Source organism: Alosa pseudoharengus, unplaced genomic scaffold (genome assembly GCF_046254945.1).
Source record: "Alosa pseudoharengus isolate Yale_2024_CS ecotype anadromous, Long Island Sound unplaced genomic scaffold, YU_APseudo_1.1 YU_APseudo_1.1_scf_11, whole genome shotgun sequence".
Lineage (NCBI taxonomy): Eukaryota > Metazoa > Chordata > Actinopteri > Clupeiformes > Clupeidae > Alosa > Alosa pseudoharengus.
In genome coordinates, this window is record NW_027468576.1 from 36,574,386 (window position 1) to 36,594,150 (window position 19,765).

A 19,765-nucleotide genomic window follows, 5' to 3' on the forward strand; every position below is an offset into this window, starting at 1 on the left:
TAAGCTTTTCAAATTGTCACTGATTTTACAAATTACGTCGTCTGGGTAAACATATTGATCAACACGTTTGATTGGAATTGCTTACAACACAAAGCGTTGCATGAAATAAAAGTTGTAAAATCAATATTACCTGTGTGAGGGATCGAGAAGTAGACGCAGGATTGAGGTCTTAACAAAAATATGGGTTTATTTCCCCAAAATCAACAATTTATAAATTAAATCATGGGGCCTAAATAAGGCTGTAGCTTAACAGAACTGTAAAACGCCCAGGCAGAACAACCCCCAACATTAATTAACTCTTACACAGAGACTAAACCTGATCAAGAGTGAACAACTTGGTTTTGACTGGAATCAGTGAAATTAGGCTACTGTGTACGTTAATTTAATACGTTATAGAGCATAAGGGGCACTGAAGATTATGTGCAAACGGCATAATCAGTGAGGGTGGACCTGCGCTGAGTGATGTGGCGTCTAGTGCCGAGAAGAGAAGAATTAGCTTATTCATTTCGGCGTTTCAGAGATCTCCCGCCAAATTTGGATGAAGCGGACTGACTCACAACAATGTAACGCGCCACAAATGGCTGATTATTGAGTCAAATTGCGCGAAGCAGCGGCGCCCACTGGGCAACAGATGAGCACGGTTTCCACCAAGTCCACTGATAACCAAATGTATTGCCATATTCATAAGGGCGTGTGGAAACTGCAATAAGGTCGGCGCTACCAGCCCAATTCAAGTTCTCTAGATGGTTTATTTGGAGTTGACTTGCATGTTGTTTTCAAGTCTTCAGCTGGACGTGGGTCATTTACATAATCTCGCGTAAAAACAGAGGAAAGCATGCCTGCAACGAGACCCTAGTTTCGCGCGCTGGGATTAAGCTCCGGCCTCAAACGTGAATGATAGACCTGAAAGCCAATGACAGAGCAGATCAGTAGTCCCCTGGACCAATAGCAGAGCAGCAAGTCTGGACCAGGAGGACAAACACGTTGTGGAAGAATCTTATTGATTCGGCTTTCAACTTTCTGTAGACATCCTGGAGAAGAGAATTTGGTCAGCTATTAAATTCAGAGCCTCACAATAGTTTGGAGGTTTTTGGGTGATCATTTGCCGCGATTCCCTTTTTGTGTTTGGAAGTTAATAGAGGTAAGTTTGAGTTTTTTTGATCTGTGTCTATATTTGGTGGAAGTTGGGTAACCGTGCAAAGAGATTGTCAAGTTAAGGTTAGCTAGCGAACGTCAAGTGAATTTACCCTGGCAGTAACCAAATTTAGCGGCAATTTGATCACTTCTTCCAAATTAGGAACTATTTTGCAACGGGATTGTCGTTGAATATTTCCTAAATTACCGATATGTTGCAATGAATATAGCTTTGTTTTGTTGCTTGTACGACGTGTAACGTTAAGTTAGTTTTAAAGACCACGAGAAGACTAACTGTTAAGGATAAGTGCAGTCAAATCTTATTTTAAAAATCCTTGCTTGCTAACACTTAATAACGTTTATTGAAAGCCATTTTACTTTGTAGTGAAAGACAGTCAGCTGGCTAGTTTTACGGTGAAGCCAGTTGTCATTGGGTGACTAGAAGTCCTCATGGGCAGCCTTCTGCAGATGGCCATTCAGGGATTAACGTTAGCTCAGTTTGTTAGGGGTTGGTAGAGTGTGTTAACGTTACTTCAGACAGGTCTCCATCAGCTAGCTGGCTAGCTAACTATTCAGTACAAATGGGTAACATTAGTTAGTAGAGTCGATGTAGCTAGGTAGCTAACGCTAACAAAAGTGCCCAGCCTTCCAACCAATCGGCAAAGAGGAAACAAATGCCTAGTAGCGCGGTCTAACGTTAACCGAAAGGCACATTGCAAGTGCTTGATAACCTAAGTGAGTGTCCACAGGTCTGATTGACTTATGGTTAAAATGTAAATCATCTAGCTGTTATACTGTTATTGTGGTGATCCTTATTAGTATCACGGGATATTATTAACTGTAACGTTACCTTAATAGATAGTCTATGAGGGAAGGCGTTGTTCGGTGTTAATCATTCTGAACAAAGGCATTCAGTTACGTTAGCCTTATGCGCCCATCGCTCGTTATTTAGTTCGCATTCGGACATTAGACTTACTTACTTCGTAAATGTATTGGTGTAACTTGGCTCCGAACACTGACAGTACAAGCTTGATCATTGGACCTCGAGTCTAGAATCACTTTTGGGCCCGACAAACACTAGGGGGCGCATCATGTCTCAAGACAACAGAACCAGCACGGGGCGGAGCTGAGAAGCCTAAATGAGTATATTGCCTCCTAAAATGTGTTTGAAGTGGCAGGCAGAATCAGCCGTTGTAAAAGGATTTTGTATCTGAGTTAGCAATAACTGACGAGATCTTTGATCAGTCTCTGAGAACTTTTCACTGTTAAGTAACCTTCTCTTCAGATGACACCTGACACCCCAGGCTATTATTGTCCTAGTGTTGAGGTTCTGTATGAACACAGTATTGAGTGTCGCGGCTTCCTCCTGCAGGGCTGCTGCAATGTGGATTCAGGTGCGCACCATGGACGGAAAGGAGACCCACAGGGTGGACTCCCTGTCCAAGCTCACCAAGGTGGATGACCTGCGGCTCAAGATCATGGAACTTTTCAAGGTGGAGCCGGAGAGGCAAAGGCTCTTTTACCGGGGCAAGCAGGTATGGACCAATCAGAGCCCTCCACTGTGGAACATTCGCACACATTCACCCCCCCCCCCCCCCCACCCACCCACCCACCCGTCCCCCTTCCCCCCAGACCCAACCTCACACAGATCCAGACTCTCAACCTCACAAACACACACACCCACGCACTCCTAGACCCATACTCATGACTCATGAGGTAAACATGCCTGGCCCTTCCACCTATAAACCTTGCTCATACTTCCTGCTTAGGATCCCTCGTGGGTGTGTATGTGCATGCGTGCATGAGGGCGAGAGAAGGTGCATCTGACATGGTTTATGGAGATACACTTTCATGCCAGAGCAAGCTATTTAGCTGTATGAAAGGCATGCTGCCTGTAGATGGCTGTCCTCGCTGTTCACTTGTGTATGGTGGTCACATGGTGTAAGTGGCTTGTTTCTGTGTGTGTCTGGGCTGTGCGTGTAAGACGAGGGCAGTCATCAGCCCTGACCGAACGTAGGAAAACGTGTATTTGAACAGCCACCTGCATAGACTGTGATGTATTGAGTAACGGGGGCCAGTTTCCTGGACCCAGATTAAGCCAAGTCCTGCTGTAAAGCTGTTTTTCATCGTCCTTTAGGTTCTCGTTTAGCCTGGGACTAAACGTTATGCCCAGGAAGCCAGTCTCGTATTATGTTACGCAAACAAAGCTGAAAGCCCCTTCTTGGCATTCTTTCTGTTTTTTTGTTTGTTTGTTTTTTCACTTCCGTTCCCGTCTTGCATTTGTAAAGGTAAATCTTTTGCTGCGTCATCTGAGGTTTATTTAAGTGTGTCAGAAGTGTGAGCAAAAGCCTCTGGATGCACACACCTGTCCAGGCTATGCCATTTCGAGTTAACATAATGTGCAAACGTTGCAAAACCTGTTGAGATTGAACGTTCCCGACATGTTTCGGACGTCCGCTTCTGATTTAGGAGAAAATGTGTCTTAATCTCAGGGCCGCCCTCTCCTCGTGTGTGTGTGTTTCAGATGAAGAATGTCCTCATAATTATTGACTATAACGTGTGTGTGTGTGTGTGTGTGTGTGTGTGTGTGTGTGTGTGTGTGTGTGTGTACGTTTCAGATGGAGGATGGACACACCATCTTTGACTACAACGTGGGCCTTAACGACATCGTCCAGCTGCTGGTCCGGCAGACCGCTCCCCCTGCACCGCTGCCCAAGGAGAAGGAGGCGGAGCTCTCTGACTCCGACTCTGGCTGTGGCTCCGCCCAGAGCGAGTCGGACAAGTGCTCAACACACGGCGAGGGGGACGGACAGGCCGCAGGAAGCTCCGCCCAGACAGACGCCCTGGACCTGGTCGACCCAGGCTTCGGCTTCTACAAGGTCAGAACGAGTCAGAGCGCTTAGGTTGGAGTCTCTCTCACACACACACACACACACACACACACACACACACACACACACACACACTGAGCAAGTCTGAGCAGTTGGGATCAGGCACTGCACTGTAGTTCCTCCGCCTGGACACAGGTGGCGGTGTGCTCACTGCCTTTTTAATGCGGTGGGATTTGTATGCACATCGTTGCTGATAGTATTACACCGGACACACCCACCAAACAATAGAAAACGTACCTCAGAGCCTGTTGCGTACAAGTGCACACCATTTTGACCAAACGTGTTGTTCAGTCAGGTAAATTTAGCAAAACGCTTTGAGATTGAACTTGTCTCAGATTTCTGTAGGTGGTGGACAGTTCGTAGTGGGAAGTTGCTTTAGAATTGTTTGTTTTTCCGACAGATAAATGAATTTGTGGACGCCAGAGATCTGAACATGGGAGCCTGGTTTGAGGCGAAGGTCGTCAACGTCACCAAGACGACCAAGAGCTCAGCCGAGGGAGACGCACAGACTGAGGCGGCGGAGGAGGAGATCCGCTACCATGTCACATACGAGGAGTAAGCAACACACACACACACACATCCGCTACCATGTCACATACGAGGAGTAAGCAACACACACACATCCGCTACCATGTCACATACGAGGAGTAAGCAACACACACACACACACATCCGCTACCATGTCGCATACGAGGAGTAAGCAACACACACACACATCCGCTACCATGTCGCATACGAGGAGTAAGCAACACACACACACACACATCCGCTACCATGTCGCATACGAGGAGTAAGCAACACACACACACACATCCGTTACCATGTCACATACGAGGAGTAAGCAACACACACACACACACACATCCGTTACCATGTCACATACTAGGAGTAAGCAACACACACACACACACATCCGTTACCATGTCACATACTAGGAGTAAGCAAAACACACACACACATCCGTTACCATGTTGCATACAAGGAGTAAGCAACACACACACATAGGTCCGTTACCATGTCACATATGAGGAGTAGGCATCTGTTAGCACATTACATGTGGAACTTAGACTGCACCTCTCACTCGACACACACACACACACACACACACACACACACACACTACATGAGTGTCACCACATCAGGTATTAAGAGTAATCCTGCACTTGCCCCAGAAGATGGCTGGAGAAACACACATGCTGGCCTTTGCCGTTGATTGCAGGTGGGTGTGGAGGAAGCGGCAGCAGGAATAATGACCAAGTTCAGGCACAGCAGCATAATCTGGTGCTGGAGAAACAAACTACACACCAAGTTCAGGCACAGCAGCACAATCTGGTGCTAGAGAAACAAACTTGAGTAGAGCTGGAAAATGAGTAACTGTTTTAACCAGAGTTGCACACTTGGCTTTTTTCTTGCGTAGAGGTGAGGGTTGCGACGCGGCAGCAACAGTGCAGTGCTACTGTAGCGGACGTGGGCCGTGTACTGGTTCTGATTGGCTGCAGGGTACGAGTGTTCCATGTATCGCCATAGCATAACGGAAACGACAGCTGGCAATGCATGCGGAGCACAGTGTTTATCTGGTACAATGAACGGGCCACAGCTGAACATGGCGTAGAAGCTCTCACACACACACACACACACACACACACACACACACCGCGAGGTTTTCATTTGGGATGCCATGGCAGGTGGCAGGCTGTTTTTGTGGTGGCAGTTAACTTCATTGTCTGTCTGTCTGTGTGTGGTGGCAGCAAATTAATTTTGTGTGTGGTGTGTGTGTGTGTGCATGCATGCTTTGGTTCTTGGTTGAATCTGGGTGGGCCTGCGTCTGTTTGCTGGTTGTTGGCTGGTGTGTTGTGCAGTGGGGGGATGGTTGAATCTGTGTGTGTGCGTGCACATGAGTGTGCTGGCGGTTGGTTATGTGTGGGTTTGGTGACCGTTGGCAGGATGCCATCTTTCCCCTTGTGCTGCAGATTGCAGGCTGAAATGTTGAGTGGGAAGGTCCAGGGGCCGGTCACTGCATTGGCCGAGGGGTATTCTGACCGTACCTCAGGATTGTGTGTGTGTGTGTTGCCTATACTCTGGGAGCACATTTGAGCTTGGTAGCAGCTGCTTTTCCCATCATTACTGTACACATCTTTAGCTGGAAGACGGAGTAACGTTTAATCTATTTATTATTATTTTTTTTTATATTGTGGGGGTTTACCTGCCTTAGCTATAGCTATGTAAACCTGTGACTACCTCTGCGGCTCTCTGGCGCCCCCCAGGGGAAAGCCTCTGCCATAGACGATGTCTATCGCACGTGCCCTAGTACAGTCTGACCGAGTTCTGTTTCTCATTATAGCGCTGTATGGACCTCCTCGACAATTAGCGTTGTTTTTCTCCTTATAGAGGAAAAAATGGTTTTCTGTGTGTAAATCGCTTTGTGTTGCACTTATAATAATTGCGCTCTTACTTCCTTACTTAAATGGTTTGCAGGAAAATTGGTTTGCAGCTGATTGCAGTCTGTGTGTAATATGTGTGGTCTGGATCATAGTGCGTTCCAGTAACCACAACAATGGCCTTTTCGTGTGTGTGTGTGTGTGTGTGTGTGTGTGTGTGTGTGTGTGTGTAGGGAGACTCATGCAGGCGACGTGTTTCTTTTTCCTGTGTTTCCCACACACACACACACACACACCCTTGACTCGTTCACCCAGTGCTCACACATTCATCCTGTTTGTGTGCTACTCTATCCTGTGTCTCGCTCAACCCTGTGTGTGTGTGTGCGCCCGCTGTAGCTACCCAGACTACGGGGTGGTGGAGATGGCGGGTAAGGACGTGCGGCCGCGGGCACGGACGGTCTACCAGTGGCACCAGCTGGAGGAGGGCATGGTGGTGATGCTCAACTACAACCCTGACGAGCCCAAGGACCGCGGCTACTGGTACGACGCACAGATCCAGAGGAAGAAGGAGACGCGCACACAGAGGGAGATCTACGCCAAGATACTGCTCGGGTACGCGTGTGTGTGTGGCATCTACTTGAAGTTACTGCTTGAGTGGGGCGGGGGTCTACTCTAAGTTACTGCTTGGGTGTGTGTTTGAGTTAGGGCAGTGCAAGTAATTGAATTTTTATTTCGATCTTAATTGTTGGCTCACAAAAATAGTATAATCGAGAAAAAAAAAACATTCCGTTAGGAAATCGGGGTTTTTGGAAATGGATAGAATTTCAACTCCTACAGCGTACTGATTCACGCTGCTTCTAAGTCCTGCGCTTGACAGGCTCCTCCCTTCTGTGCACAGGCCACTCGAGCAGTTTGGGGTTGCGTGTGTCTGCTTGTGCAGTCGCTAGCATCATGAACCACGCCGAAATTGTAACTAGCGCGTTCTCTGCTTAGTTTGTTATGATCACTGTCAATCGAGGCGACCAAACTACTCGGAGAACTTATGGCAAGATGGCTAATCTAAATTTAGTACACATTTTTATTAAAAAAAAAAATTATTATTTTTTTTTTAATCAGCATGTTACAGGTTGTCTATTAGCTTCTACTAGTGCAAGAGGATAACATGTTACAGGTTGTCTATAAGCTTCTACTAGTGCAAGAGGATAACATTATGCGCACACTACCGTTAACACTGATTGTTTGCTCCATCAGTCCCAATGGATTATGAAACGTATCTTCCGAGACCTAGAGGAGAAGCCTCTCTGTTAGCCTACTTATGAAGTTGCAAACTTAGAAAACACGTGGGGAAACGAAACATTCCGACCAGCGTGACTAAGTTATATATTCGCGATCCAGCTATCCATACCACAGCATGTAGGCCTAATCACAATGTAATGCTTCTGCAGTATGTGCTGTTATAAGTAGAATTTTTAAGACTTATTTAAAGGAACCGTATGTAAGAAATGTATTTCAATTAATCATAAAATGGCCCTGATATGTCACTAGACATTAAGAAATCATGTTTATTTCAAATACTTGTATCACTGACAACAGTAGTAAGGCCAGGATATTGTCATTTTAAAAATGAAGTTGCAGCCCTCAACTGATGTCATGTTGTGTTTTGGCCTGATGTGCCATCCTCCACCTATCTACTAATCACAAAGTCAGTAGTGTTTCGGCATCCGGGTTGCCAGCTCTGCCAGTCAGGGTGGAGGGGGGGGGGGGATACGCTCTACAGTATTTTGAAAGTGATGGCAGTACCAGTTTTGGCCACAATCTTACATACGGTTCCTTTAAGTTTTACAAGTTATTTAACTCCACTTGGTTTCCTTATTTCCATTATAGCCTATTAGTGATATTTTTCTGGGCTTGTGGTAATAACCGATAAGGCTAACGTACCCCTCCCCAACCCTGAAGAGCTATGCTTTATAAATGAAGTGTGTCTGGGATGCTGAGACGTGGAGTGATGGTTGTGTGTGTCTGTTTAGGGACACTGAGTGATTTGTTGTCTGTGTGTGTTTAGGGATGCTTTGATGTGTAGTTACTGTGTGTGTGTGTGTAGGGATGCTGTGCCGTGTAGTGATTTGTTTGTGTGTGTGTGTAGGGATGCTTTGATGTGTAGTTACACTGTGTGTGTGTTTAGGAATGCTGTGTTGTGATTTGTTTCTGTGTGTTTAGGAATGCTGTGCCGCATAATGATTTATTTGTTTGTTTGTGTGAAGGTGTGTTTAGAGATGCTGTGCAGTGTGTGTGTGTGTGTGTGTGTGTGTGTGTGCGCGCCAGTGCCATTAGGAATGCTGTGTCATGTAGTGTTTTGGTTTGTTTGTTTGTTCGTTCGTGTGTGTGTGTTTAGGGATTCTGTGCTGTGTGATTAGAGTGTGTGTACCAGTGCCGTTAGGGATGCGGTGCAGTGTAGTGATTTGTGTGTGTGTGTGGGATTCTGTGATGTGTAATTGGTGTGTGTGTGTGCGCGCCAGTGCCATTAGGCATGCTGTGTCATGTAGCGATTTTGTTGTCTGTGTGTTTAGGGAAGCTGGGGACTCGCTGAACGACTGCCGCATCATGTTTGTGACGGAAATCTACAAGATCGAGGAAGCGGGCAGCAAGGGTGGAGCAGAACCGGGATCTGAGAGCCCGCTCAAGAGTAAGTGCGTGTGTGTGTGTGTGAGCCCACGTAAGACTAGGTGTGTGTGCAGAAGAATGGGAGATGGTAGTTGTTTATGTGTTTACTAGTGGAAGGGATGGTATATGGTCATCAGTAGCATGGACCAGCACTAGACATTCTGGGTAGGAAACTCTGCCTGGTCCAACCTGTGTGTGTGTGTGTGTGTGTGTGTGTGTGTGTGTGTAGGGTCCAACGGGCCGGAGTGTAAGCACTGTAAGGATAACCCCAGCAAGAACTGCCGCTGGTGTAACTGCCACGTGTGCGGCGTGAAGCAGGACCCGGACAAGCAGCTGCTGTGTGACGAGTGTGACATGGCGTTCCACACGTACTGCCTCAACCCTCCGCTGGAGAGCATCCCTGAAGACGAGGACTGGTGAGGGGGGGGGGGGGGGGGTCAATGGAATGGTGCCATGTAATAATGGCTTATAGAATCCAAGACAGAAGTCAGGAGGATTTGTTTCTGAGATTTGAACGTTTTTGCATGTTATATGCGACACAATTATGGGATGTAGATACCTTGGAATATAATAAGTGAAGTAATAATGTGATTGGGGGGGGGGGGGGTCAATGGAATGGTGCCATGTAATAATGGGTTATAGAATCCAAGACAGAAGTCAGGAGGATTTGTTTCTGAGATTTGAACGTTTTTGCATGTTATATGCGACACAATTATGGGATGTAGATACCTTGGAATATCATAAGTGAAGTAATAAAGTGATTTGTGATTTGTGTGTGTGTGTGTGGCTCAGGTACTGCCCAGACTGCAGGAACGATGTAAATGAGGTGGTGTTGGCGGGAGAGAAACTGAAGGAGAGCAAGAAGAAGTCCAAGATGGCATCCGCTAACTCCTCCAGCCAGAGGGACTGGGGCAAGGTACCGTTACGCCCGGGGCTGAGGGGTTATTATGGTGTGTGTGTGTGTGGGGGGGGGGGGGGGGGTCTGGGGTCTGGACGAGCCATATCTGTGTGTAGAGTGATGACTATGAGAACAGATTGCATGCAGATGGTTTTGTCTGTTCTGTCAGAGTTGGTAATCCTTACACCAGAGGACTGACCAGATTTGGGAGAGATTCTTGAAAGATTGTAGTCTTTTGAGTAAAGCTTGACTGACTCCAATCTTTCAAAAGTCTTGTCAAAGTCTTCTGATGTATGGGTAGCATAAGTTAGTCTTAGGTTGGCCTCTGTTTATGAAATGCTGCTTTGGCACTGGCGAGTGTGATCTGCTGGTTAACCTTTGAACTCTGACCCACAGGGCATGGCGTGTGTGGGGCGCACCAAGCAGTGTACCATCGTACCCTCCAACCACTACGGGCGAGTGCCAGGGGTGCCCGTCGGAACCCAGTGGAAGTTCCGTGTGCAGGTAAGCAGCATCAGATGTAGTCAGCAGTGTGTGTCTGAAATGTGTCGTCACAGTGTTGTCACGATACCAAAATTAATGTTTCGATACCGATACCAAGTCAAAAATTCTTCGACACTTGAATCAAATTTCAAATCCCACAGCTTAGGTAGGTTAGCAACACAAACTTGAGTGAGCAAATCAACTTGACCATAGCATCACTTGAACTAGCAGCCATCTCTCGCTGTTTATAGCACGACAGCTGCGCTTACGTGTGTGTGAGGAGAAAAGACACACAGCCACAGGTTAGGGGAGGAGGTGGTAGAAGCATGCCTTGTGCACACACATGTTACTTCAAAAGAACACGGTCATTCTCAAAAGTATCGATACTAATAAAATTAGGCATCGTGACATTATTAATTTCAGGGTATTGCGATACTTTTGTAGTATCGGTGCACCGTGCAACACTAGTGTCTAATGTTCAAATATCAGAGCTGCCTGCTAGCTGCAGTAATGAGTAGAAACAGAGGTGAACATCTCACTAAGTTTAAATGTTAAAGCAGAGTTACAGCTGCATCAGATGTGGCAGTAGTGTGTGTGTGGGTGTGGGTGTGGTCGGTCTTCACTAGAACAGTCTGGAACAGAAGAGTTGTGTATGGTTTCCTACTGGTGAGCTATGTTAAAGCACTGCTGTGAAGCCCCCTGTGGTGGATGTCCTGTGTACACAATGGTAGGAGTCCAGGGGCCTGTTGCACAAAAGCAGAATTAAGACATCCGGGATAAGTAACCGAGCTGCGCTCAATGAATCCAAAACAAGAGCGTACAGGCTTAATTGGCTGCACAACGAGCAAGCCAGGATGAGCAGACACGGATTCATCAAGCCAGGTGAAACCTATCCTGGATAAGTGCGCGTTCACTACTCCCTCAGATAGACCCCGCCACCCATCACAGATTCACTGATTCACCATGGCAACTAGAGCGGCTTCATTGCTTCTACTACGGTGTGAAGTAGATAGCGATAGCCTTTTCACAACAGCAACAAACAGCGACACCTCTGTTTAGGAGAATATTGCAACTAGTTCCGCGACCACCACGCGCAAAATGGTTAGGCACTCCCGTGACGTCACATTGTCGCATTACAGGTCGGGAATGGCGAGTATGTAAAAGTTACAAAGGAACCATATGTAAGATTGTGGCCAAAACTGGTACTGCAATCACTTTCAAATTACTGTAGAGAGGTGCATCCCCTCCCCCTCCCCCCTGACTCGAGGTTGCCAACCCGGATGCCGAAACACTACTGACTTCGTGATTAGTAGATAGGTGGAGGATGGCGCATCTGGCCAAAACACAGAATGACATGACAAAACACAACATCAACATCAGTTTAGGACTGCAACTTTTTTTTTTTAAATGACAATATCCTGGCCGGACTACTGTTGTCAGTGATATAAGTGATATAAGTATTTGAAATGAACATGATTTCTTAATGTCTAGTGACATATTAGGGCCATTTTATGATTAATTGAAATACATTTCTTACATATTACGGTAGGGTTCCTTTAATTAATGATCACAAACGTTTAAATAATGACAGTGGGTCTAGGTATATGTGATAACAGTGTGTAGAGGGCAGTGGAATAATTATTGGTTTCCGTTTGTGATGACTTCTGACTGAGATAAGGGATGAGATTAAATAGATTCTGGAATTTAGCCTGGTCTGGAGCAGGCTAGCTCCACAGAATAAATCGCCATGGTAACTTATACCATAACATATCCTGCTGCCCCCTATCCCGCTTTTGTGCAATTGGATCACGGATAAATTGAGCCAGGATAACCTTGGGAGTGCTCTGTGGTGCTCTGTGGTGCGCGGTGATCTGTGTTGGGACTGACGTGCGTCTCTGTTACCAGGTCAGTGAGTCAGGCGTGCATAGACCCCATGTGGCCGGGATCCACGGGAGGAGCAACGACGGCGCCTACTCTCTGGTGCTCGCCGGCGGCTACGAGGACGACAAGGTGGGTGCTGCCGGTACTGACTGCCACAGTACTGACCACTATGGTACTGACCGCCACAGTACTGACCGCTATGCTAGCCCAGCACATTGTTACTCATGTGTCTCTCTCTCTCTCTCTCTCTCTCTCTCCCTCTTCCTCTCTCTTCCTCTTCCTCTCCCTCTTCCTCTCCCTCTTCCTCTCTCTCTTCCTCTTCCTCTCCCTCTTCCTCTCTCTCTTCCTCTCTCTCTTCCTCTTCCTCTCCCTCTTCCTCTCTCTCTTCCTCTCTCTCTTCCTCTCTCTCTTCCTCTTCCTCTCTCTCTTCCTCTCTCTCTCTTCCTCTCTCTCGTTCTCTCTCTCGTTCTTCCTCTCTCTCTCTTCCTCTCTCTCGTTCTCTCTGTCTCTAGGATGATGGAAATGAGTTTACGTACACAGGCTCTGGGGGGCGGGATCTGTCTGGGAATAAGAGAACAGCTGAGCAGTCATGTGACCAGAAATTGACCAATATGAACAGGTGAGCGCTTTTGTTCTCTGCTAAAAGTTTGACCAGAGTGTGAGAAGTGTGTGTCTGTCTGTCTGGTCAGGATTTGGAGCAGGGCATGGAGCTGTGTTTGTGTTGGGTGAGGGTCTCTGACTGTGTGTGTGTGTCTGTTCTGTGAGCAGGGCTTGGAGTGTGAACTGTGAGTGTGTTGGGCGAGGGTCTCTGACTGTGTGTGAGCAGGGCTTGGAGTGTGAACTGTGAGTGTGTTGGGTGAGGGTCTCTGACTGTGTGTGTGTTTGTGTGTGTGTCTGTTCTGTGAGCAGGGCTTGGAGTGTGAACTGTGAGTGTGTTGGTAGAGGGTCTCTGACTGTGTGTGTTGTGTGAGCAGGGCTTGGAGTGTGAACTGTGAGTGTGTTGGGCGAGGGTCTCTGACTGTGTGTGTTGTGTGAGCAGGGCGTTGGCGCTGAACTGTAAGTGTGTTGGTAGAGGGTCTCTTGACTGTGTGTGAGCAGGGCTTGGAGTGTGAACTGTGAGTGTGTTGGGCGAGGGTCTCTGACTGTGTGTGTTGTGTGAGCAGGGCGTTGGCGCTGAACTGTAACGCTCCGGTGAATGAGAAGAACGGTGCGGAGGCGAAGGACTGGAAGGCGGGCAAACCGGTGCGAGTGGTGCGCAGCTGCAAGGGCCGCAAGCACAGCAAGTTCAGCCCCGAAGACGGCAACCGCTACGACGGCATCTACAAGGTAAAGAGACACACACACACACACACAGCTGTGCAGAGTTAGTGTTGTGATTGATTTACTGTCCCACAATTTAGAATACTGCCCTCTAGGGGTGGGAATCTCTTGGCACCTCACGATTCAATTTCGATTCAGAGGTCGATTAAATTCTAAAACGATTGATGCATTTTTTTTCTTTTAAATCTTTGATCACTAAACAAAATGAACAGATGGATTTGCAAAGGCTGCTCTTTTTCACAAATGCAATTCATTATGTGTTCTATGTCATTAGATAAAATAAATGTTCAAAAACTTAAGTCAAAGAAAATCTTTCTGGGATCATAGAGTTTTGTCATTTGCAATGTTCATTTCTATTATTTTGGTGCTACCCAGTGACAGACATGGCGTGAGCTAACGGAATAGCTAGCTAGAAGAAGCTCTCCAGACGTAAAAGGTTGTCTACCTATTTCTGAAATGTCATTAAACCCAACAGTAGGCACAGTAGTCCTAAATTAACTAAATTCCATAGCCTACTACAGTAGCTTTCAAGGAAGCCGGTGCCGGTCGAACAGGCTTGGTTCTAGCTCGAAGTTCAGGCATTTTGTTGCAGCTCAAACATAAACAACTCGCACATGTGCTGTCACTCGTGTGTGAGCTTTCTAGATAGATTGATACTTTATTGATCCCCAAGGGGAAATTCAAGATCTTATATAAAATAGTCTTTCTGTAGCGCTCTGCAGCAGGCGAAATTATGTCCTTTTCAAAATTGCGATTATTAACTTCTCTGAATCGAGATGTAATCATTCTAGAGAGAATCAAATCTTTTTCCCACCCCTACTGCCCTCCATACCTTACCTGTGTAAGCTGTGGTAGAGTTCTCAACTGCCCTCCATACCTTACCTGTGTAAGCTGTGGTAGAGTTCTCAACTGCCCTCCATACCTTACCTGTGTAAGCTGTGGTAGAGTTCTCAACTGCCCTCCATACCTTACCTGTGTAAGCTGTGGTAGAGTTCTCAACTGCCCTCCATACCTTACCTGTGTAATCTGTGGTCTCTGCTGTCCCGTGTGGCTCACCTGTGCTGTGGTCTCTCCTGTCCCGTCCCTGTCCAGGTGCAGAAGTACTGGCCGGAGAAGGGCAAGTCGGGCTTCCTGGTGTGGCGCTACCTGCTGAAGCGGGACGATGATGAGCCCGCCCCCTGGACCAGAGATGGGAAGGAGCGCGTCAAGAAGCTCGGCCTCACCATGCAGGTAAAAACACACACACAGACACACACACACACACACACACACATTGCCCCATCTCAGTGCCAGCACCTCCTCCTCACACACTGCCCCATCTCTCTACCAGCCAGGGCTCAACATTAATGGTTGCCTGGCTACCAAATGGCTACCAAATTGTTACAAGTGGCAACCAGATTTGGTTGGCTCTGGCAATCAAAACCTTATGCCTGGTTGCCAAGCTGGCAAAGCTGGCAACCACTTTTAAAAGTTAACGTTGAGCCCTGATGCCAGTGCAGTTCTACTGTTCCTCACCACACACACACACACACACACGTTACACTTGCACATCTCACACACACGCAGGGCTTTAAAGTGTTTAGGCACCGTGCCTGAATTCAGACGTGAACTGGTATGCTTAAGATTTGAAAATGGGCAATGAGACTACAGTATATATGACGTCCTCATTATTGTCTGATAACTTCAGGCACAGACATTTTTAATGACTTTAAGCCCTGCACACGTCTAACACACCTCACACATTTCCCACACTCAAGCACACCAACCCCACGTGTGTAGTATCCTGATATGTTGTGTGTGTAGTACCCTGATGGCTACCTGGAGGCGGTTGCAGCCAAGGAGAAGGAGAAGGAGAATAAGGCCATGGAGCTGGAGGAGGAGCCAGAGACTCCCAGCAAGGGCAAGAGGAAGAGGAAGTCCCAGAAGAGTGAGTGGGCGGGGCTTGGGCAGAGACGTAGCAGTTTGGGAGCCCTTAGAAGGCTGTTTGCTGACAAACTGAATCATTTGGAAGCAGCTGTGTTGTCTTGGGAAACAGGGGGGGGGGGGGGTGTATACTAACAGAATAGCAGAATAACCGGCCAACCTACAGCAATGGTATTGTACTGATACACAAAGATGACTGGCTGGGAGCCAGCATGGCTGAGAGAAGTTATTACCAGTACAACCAGAGTGTGGCAGATTTGCTCATGTTGCCCAGATAGCTATTAAGCCGGGTTCACATTGTATTTATGGTATATTTAAATATTTAACTAGTTCTATAATCATCTATTTCATTTGACTGCTTCATTTCCGCTTTAAGCCGCGTTCACGTTGTACCCGCAACAGAGTTTCCGCTAGAAAAAAATGGTGCCGGTCAAAGTGACCGGCAGAGGTTTCTTTTTTCCGGACATTTTGATGATATGCCGGTCAAATATCCTATTATCCCTTCTTAATTAGTCAAATTGAGGAAAACTGGAGACAGGCTATGTAGCTTAAAGAATGGTATAATCAGGCTGTATAGAAGAGTCCGATTTGTTCGTTGTTTTAAAAAGGCTACGTTGTTTGTTGCTGCTACCCACGTTATCTCCAGTGGTGACTGTTTAACTTACACAGATGCGCACACACAAGAATGAGCGCTCACACCACTACACCACACCACCTAATGCTATGCCTCTTTATTTGATAACAATACATTAATAAATGTTTCCTATTCTGGGAAATGTTTAGGTTCTTTTTCTTTCGGCCGCGGTTCAATGATACCGTTTAATTGTGCCAGAAATTATCCGCGGACCAGTAATCGCCACATCGAGGAGGCCCTAACCCTGCAGATGATCATAGACAGAGAACGCATAGGCCTACTGTATGCTTTGGGTAAAGAACACTTTATGTCCAGTGTACACGGAGAATGACAGTGTCTTGGAGCGGCCGCACCCCCCGCAACTCCACTTCCAATGTCACTGATTCCGACAGATACGCCCGACACTTCTGCTTTTTATCTGGTGGTGGTGGAGTTGACCGGACATCTGAGGCTTCAGACGTTACCAATTTATCATCATCCATCGCGTCTGGCCTCTGAAAACTTTTAAGGCTAGTCTGCCTGGGCCTGGCCATGTTTGAACCACCTCACTCATTTGTTCGTTGTTGGACGTTTTAAGCGTGCGCTTATTTGAAATGCAGAATAGGCTATGCGTGTTGTTTAATAGCTTACTTTTCAAACGGTAGAGCCTGTTCATTTAAAAACATAGCCAGAGGACGTAGGCTATAATATAGGCTTACATATTAAGGCTTATTCTCAAATTCTCTGTGTGTGTGTGTGTGTGCGTGTGTGCGTGTGTGCGTGTGTGCGTGTGTGCGTGCGTGCGTGCGTGCGTGCGTGTGTGTGTGTGTGCGTGTGTGCGTGCGTGCGTGCGTGTGTGCGTGTGTGCGTGTGTGCGTGTGTGCGTGTGTGCGTGCGTGCGTGCGTGCGTGCATTGACTTGTTGCGCTAAATTTGCTGTGTGTGTGTGTGGTCCAGTGGATGCAGAGGAGAAGTCGTCCCCAACGAAGAGCCCATCTAAGAAGATGAAAGTGGAGGCGTACAAGCTGAGCCGCGAGCAGAAGGCGCTCATCAAGCAGGACGAGCTCAACAAGAAGCTCTGGGACGAGGCCGTGCAGTCCCTTAGTCTGGGGCCGGTGAGTGGACACGCCGACAGTCACACAGACACGGGCACACACAGACTTACAAACTGACACACACACTCACAAACTGTCACACACACCCACACTCAGTGACAGACACACAGATATATCTCTCTCTTTATCGTTGATCAGTTGGATGGTTATGTAGTGTACTCCATTTGCTGTCGACCGTCTGAGATGTGGAATGCTGGGCGTTGTAGTTCTTTGTGGTCTTGACTGTCACTACTCCTCTCCCGCCACCCCCCCCCTGCAGAAATTCCTGAATAAGGTGGAGGAGGTGTTCCTGTGCATCTGCTGCCAGGAAGTGGTCTTCCAGCCAGTCACCACAGAGTGCCAACATAATGTCTGCAGGGTAAGACACGCCCCCCTCCCAAAACGCTGCCCCACAGAGTGGAGCGGGTTGACTGTGTGTGAGGTAGTGTCACTATTAAACACACTGTAGCAGTTTTACTGTGTGTGTGTGTCTTGACACTACCCCTTTAGAGTGGAGTGTTTTTAGAGAGTGTGTGTGTGTGTGTAATCGTAAGCAGCTGTTGTAACCTATACCCTTTGCATTTATGTAACTATCCTGCCCCCCCCCTCCCCCTCCTGGTGTGTAGGAATGCCTCCAGAGGTCCTTTAAGGCCGAAGTGTACACGTGCCCAGCGTGCCGACACGACCTGGGCAAGAACCACCCGATGAGCGTCAACAAGTCCCTCCAGGCCGTTCTGACCCAGCTGTTCCCCGGGTACAGCAGTGGCCGATGATGCCCGCCCCGCCGCACCGGCACCGCAACACGAACTCTGAGGGCGACCGCCGATCTCAGTCACTCATCGCAACGCCACCTCTGTTCCTCTGATGTATTTAAAATGTAATGACTTTTAAATCTGGGAGCAGGAGCCAATGAAATGCAATCAGTTTGTGTCTCCGCTGCCTTCATTTAGCCAGTCATGTTCAGTAGAGCCCCACACACACACACACACACACACACCTCGCACTGCCTTCATTTAGCCAGTCATGTTCAGTAGAGCCTGACAGCCACAGGGTGAAGCGCTAGCTCTCATGCCTGGAACATACCCCCCTACCTACACACACACACACCGGTGACCATGGACTGAGATTTAATGTGTTTTATAAATGGCTGATGTTTTGTGTAGGAAATCAGGTCCTTAGTGTCAGCAGTCCACATCACTGCTGCCCTTAAATGTCTAGAATGCTGTACAGTCACACACACACACACACACACACACACACACACACACTCACACACACACTCAGGGTGTGCCCAGTTGTATGAAATTTGTAGAAAGCAGCTGACCCGAGTTGAATCCCGTTTGCCCCAGTCCACTTTGAAGCAGATTAGATGAGTTTGCCATTTCAGTAGCTATTCTGGCTTTGGGTCGAAATAAATGTACACACAGCTCTAAGGTAGGCACAGCCCCTTTCTCGTGTGTGTGTGTGTGTGTGCGTGCCTGTGTGTGCCTGTGCCTGTGCCTGTGCGTGTGCGTGTGTGTGCGCCTGTATGTGTGTGTGCCTGTGCCTGTGTGTGTGTGTGTGTGTGCGTTCCTGTCTGTGCGTGTATGAGTAAGGGAGGTCCGATTCACCATGCTGTATTGACAATGCTGTGCTTACCTGGACCTCGTGTCCCAGAGTTAACCGTGAGCCCGTTATAGTAGGAAACACAAGCCGCCCCTCCACTCCGCAAACTTAATTGCCCTCCCCACCCTGTTGATTTGATGTTTAGCTTTAACATTCCTCTAAGTTACTATCATACACTTTCCTTTTATACGCTATTGGCGCGGTATATAAATCCGTCATACCTACTTGCTTTTTGATGTGATGGATGTAATCGCCAGTTTGTAAATGTAGCCAAGTAATATTCCCTCATATCTTTGGTTTGTTGTAGCGTTTAATCCAAATATAGTTGCCATATGATTGGAAGATTGAGAACACCCAAAGATCCCACTTTGCCTTAACACCGTTCCCATAGAAATGATTTTAAGCTGAACCTGTGAGATGACCAGATGTGTCTTGGTCCACACACTTTCCCCGTTACCCTCCCAGTCTTAGCTGAGAAAGCAAAGAGTAATTTTCTTTAATTAAAATCCAGTTAATTTTGATTCCGTTTCCATTTTTATAATTGCTTGAGGCTTCAGCTGTTTCCTCTAGATTTTACCTCAGCGGTTTCTATTAATATTTTATAGACTGGAAATGTATATTCTGAAATTGTTTATATTTTAGCACTTGTCCTGTTGTTTTTCCCCTCTCTAGATGTAGGCTTATAGCGGTCTCTTGGACACGTTTTAAGTGCAGATTTTCAATAAATTCTTATTGACCTTTTTTCTAAAAATGAAACATGCTTCACTGTGTTTTCTTTCATTAATATCACCTAATGCTTGATCAAAGCAGCGAATTATTAATGTGAAGGATTTTATCAATCAGACGCATTGACATCCTGTCAGGTCGTAGTGCTGAATGCCGCAG

At 47.1% G+C, this 19,765-nt stretch overlaps 1 protein-coding gene across 1 annotated transcript; it reads left to right on the forward strand.

Moving 5' to 3' along the window:
• The first annotated feature begins 984 nt into the window (after positions 1-984).
• On the forward strand, positions 985-19,636 carry uhrf1 (ubiquitin-like with PHD and ring finger domains 1). The gene is made up of 17 exons (XM_076279099.1): positions 985-1,141; positions 2,507-2,669; positions 3,753-4,013; positions 4,426-4,580; positions 6,800-7,015; positions 8,971-9,086; positions 9,294-9,480; positions 9,857-9,980; positions 10,359-10,466; positions 12,351-12,455; positions 12,839-12,945; positions 13,490-13,652; positions 14,739-14,876; positions 15,450-15,573; positions 17,139-17,296; positions 17,556-17,654; positions 17,902-19,636. Exons 2-17 carry the CDS (start codon positions 2,517-2,519, stop codon positions 18,046-18,048), a joined length of 2,361 nt encoding a protein of 786 aa, XP_076135214.1. The 5' UTR covers positions 985-1,141; positions 2,507-2,516; the 3' UTR covers positions 18,049-19,636.
• The last annotated feature ends 129 nt before the right edge of the window (positions 19,637-19,765 follow it).

Coding starts and splice junctions, on each gene's coding strand:
- uhrf1 (XM_076279099.1), top strand. CDS start 2,517: ATGTGGATTCAGGTGCGCACCATGGACGGAAAGGAGACCCACAGGGTG. Junction 4,581..6,799: donor TACCATGTCACATACGAGGA/GTAAGCAACACA, acceptor CGCCCGCTGTAG/CTACCCAGACTACGGGGTGG. Junction 12,456..12,838: donor GCGGCTACGAGGACGACAAG/GTGGGTGCTGCC, acceptor CTCTGTCTCTAG/GATGATGGAAATGAGTTTAC.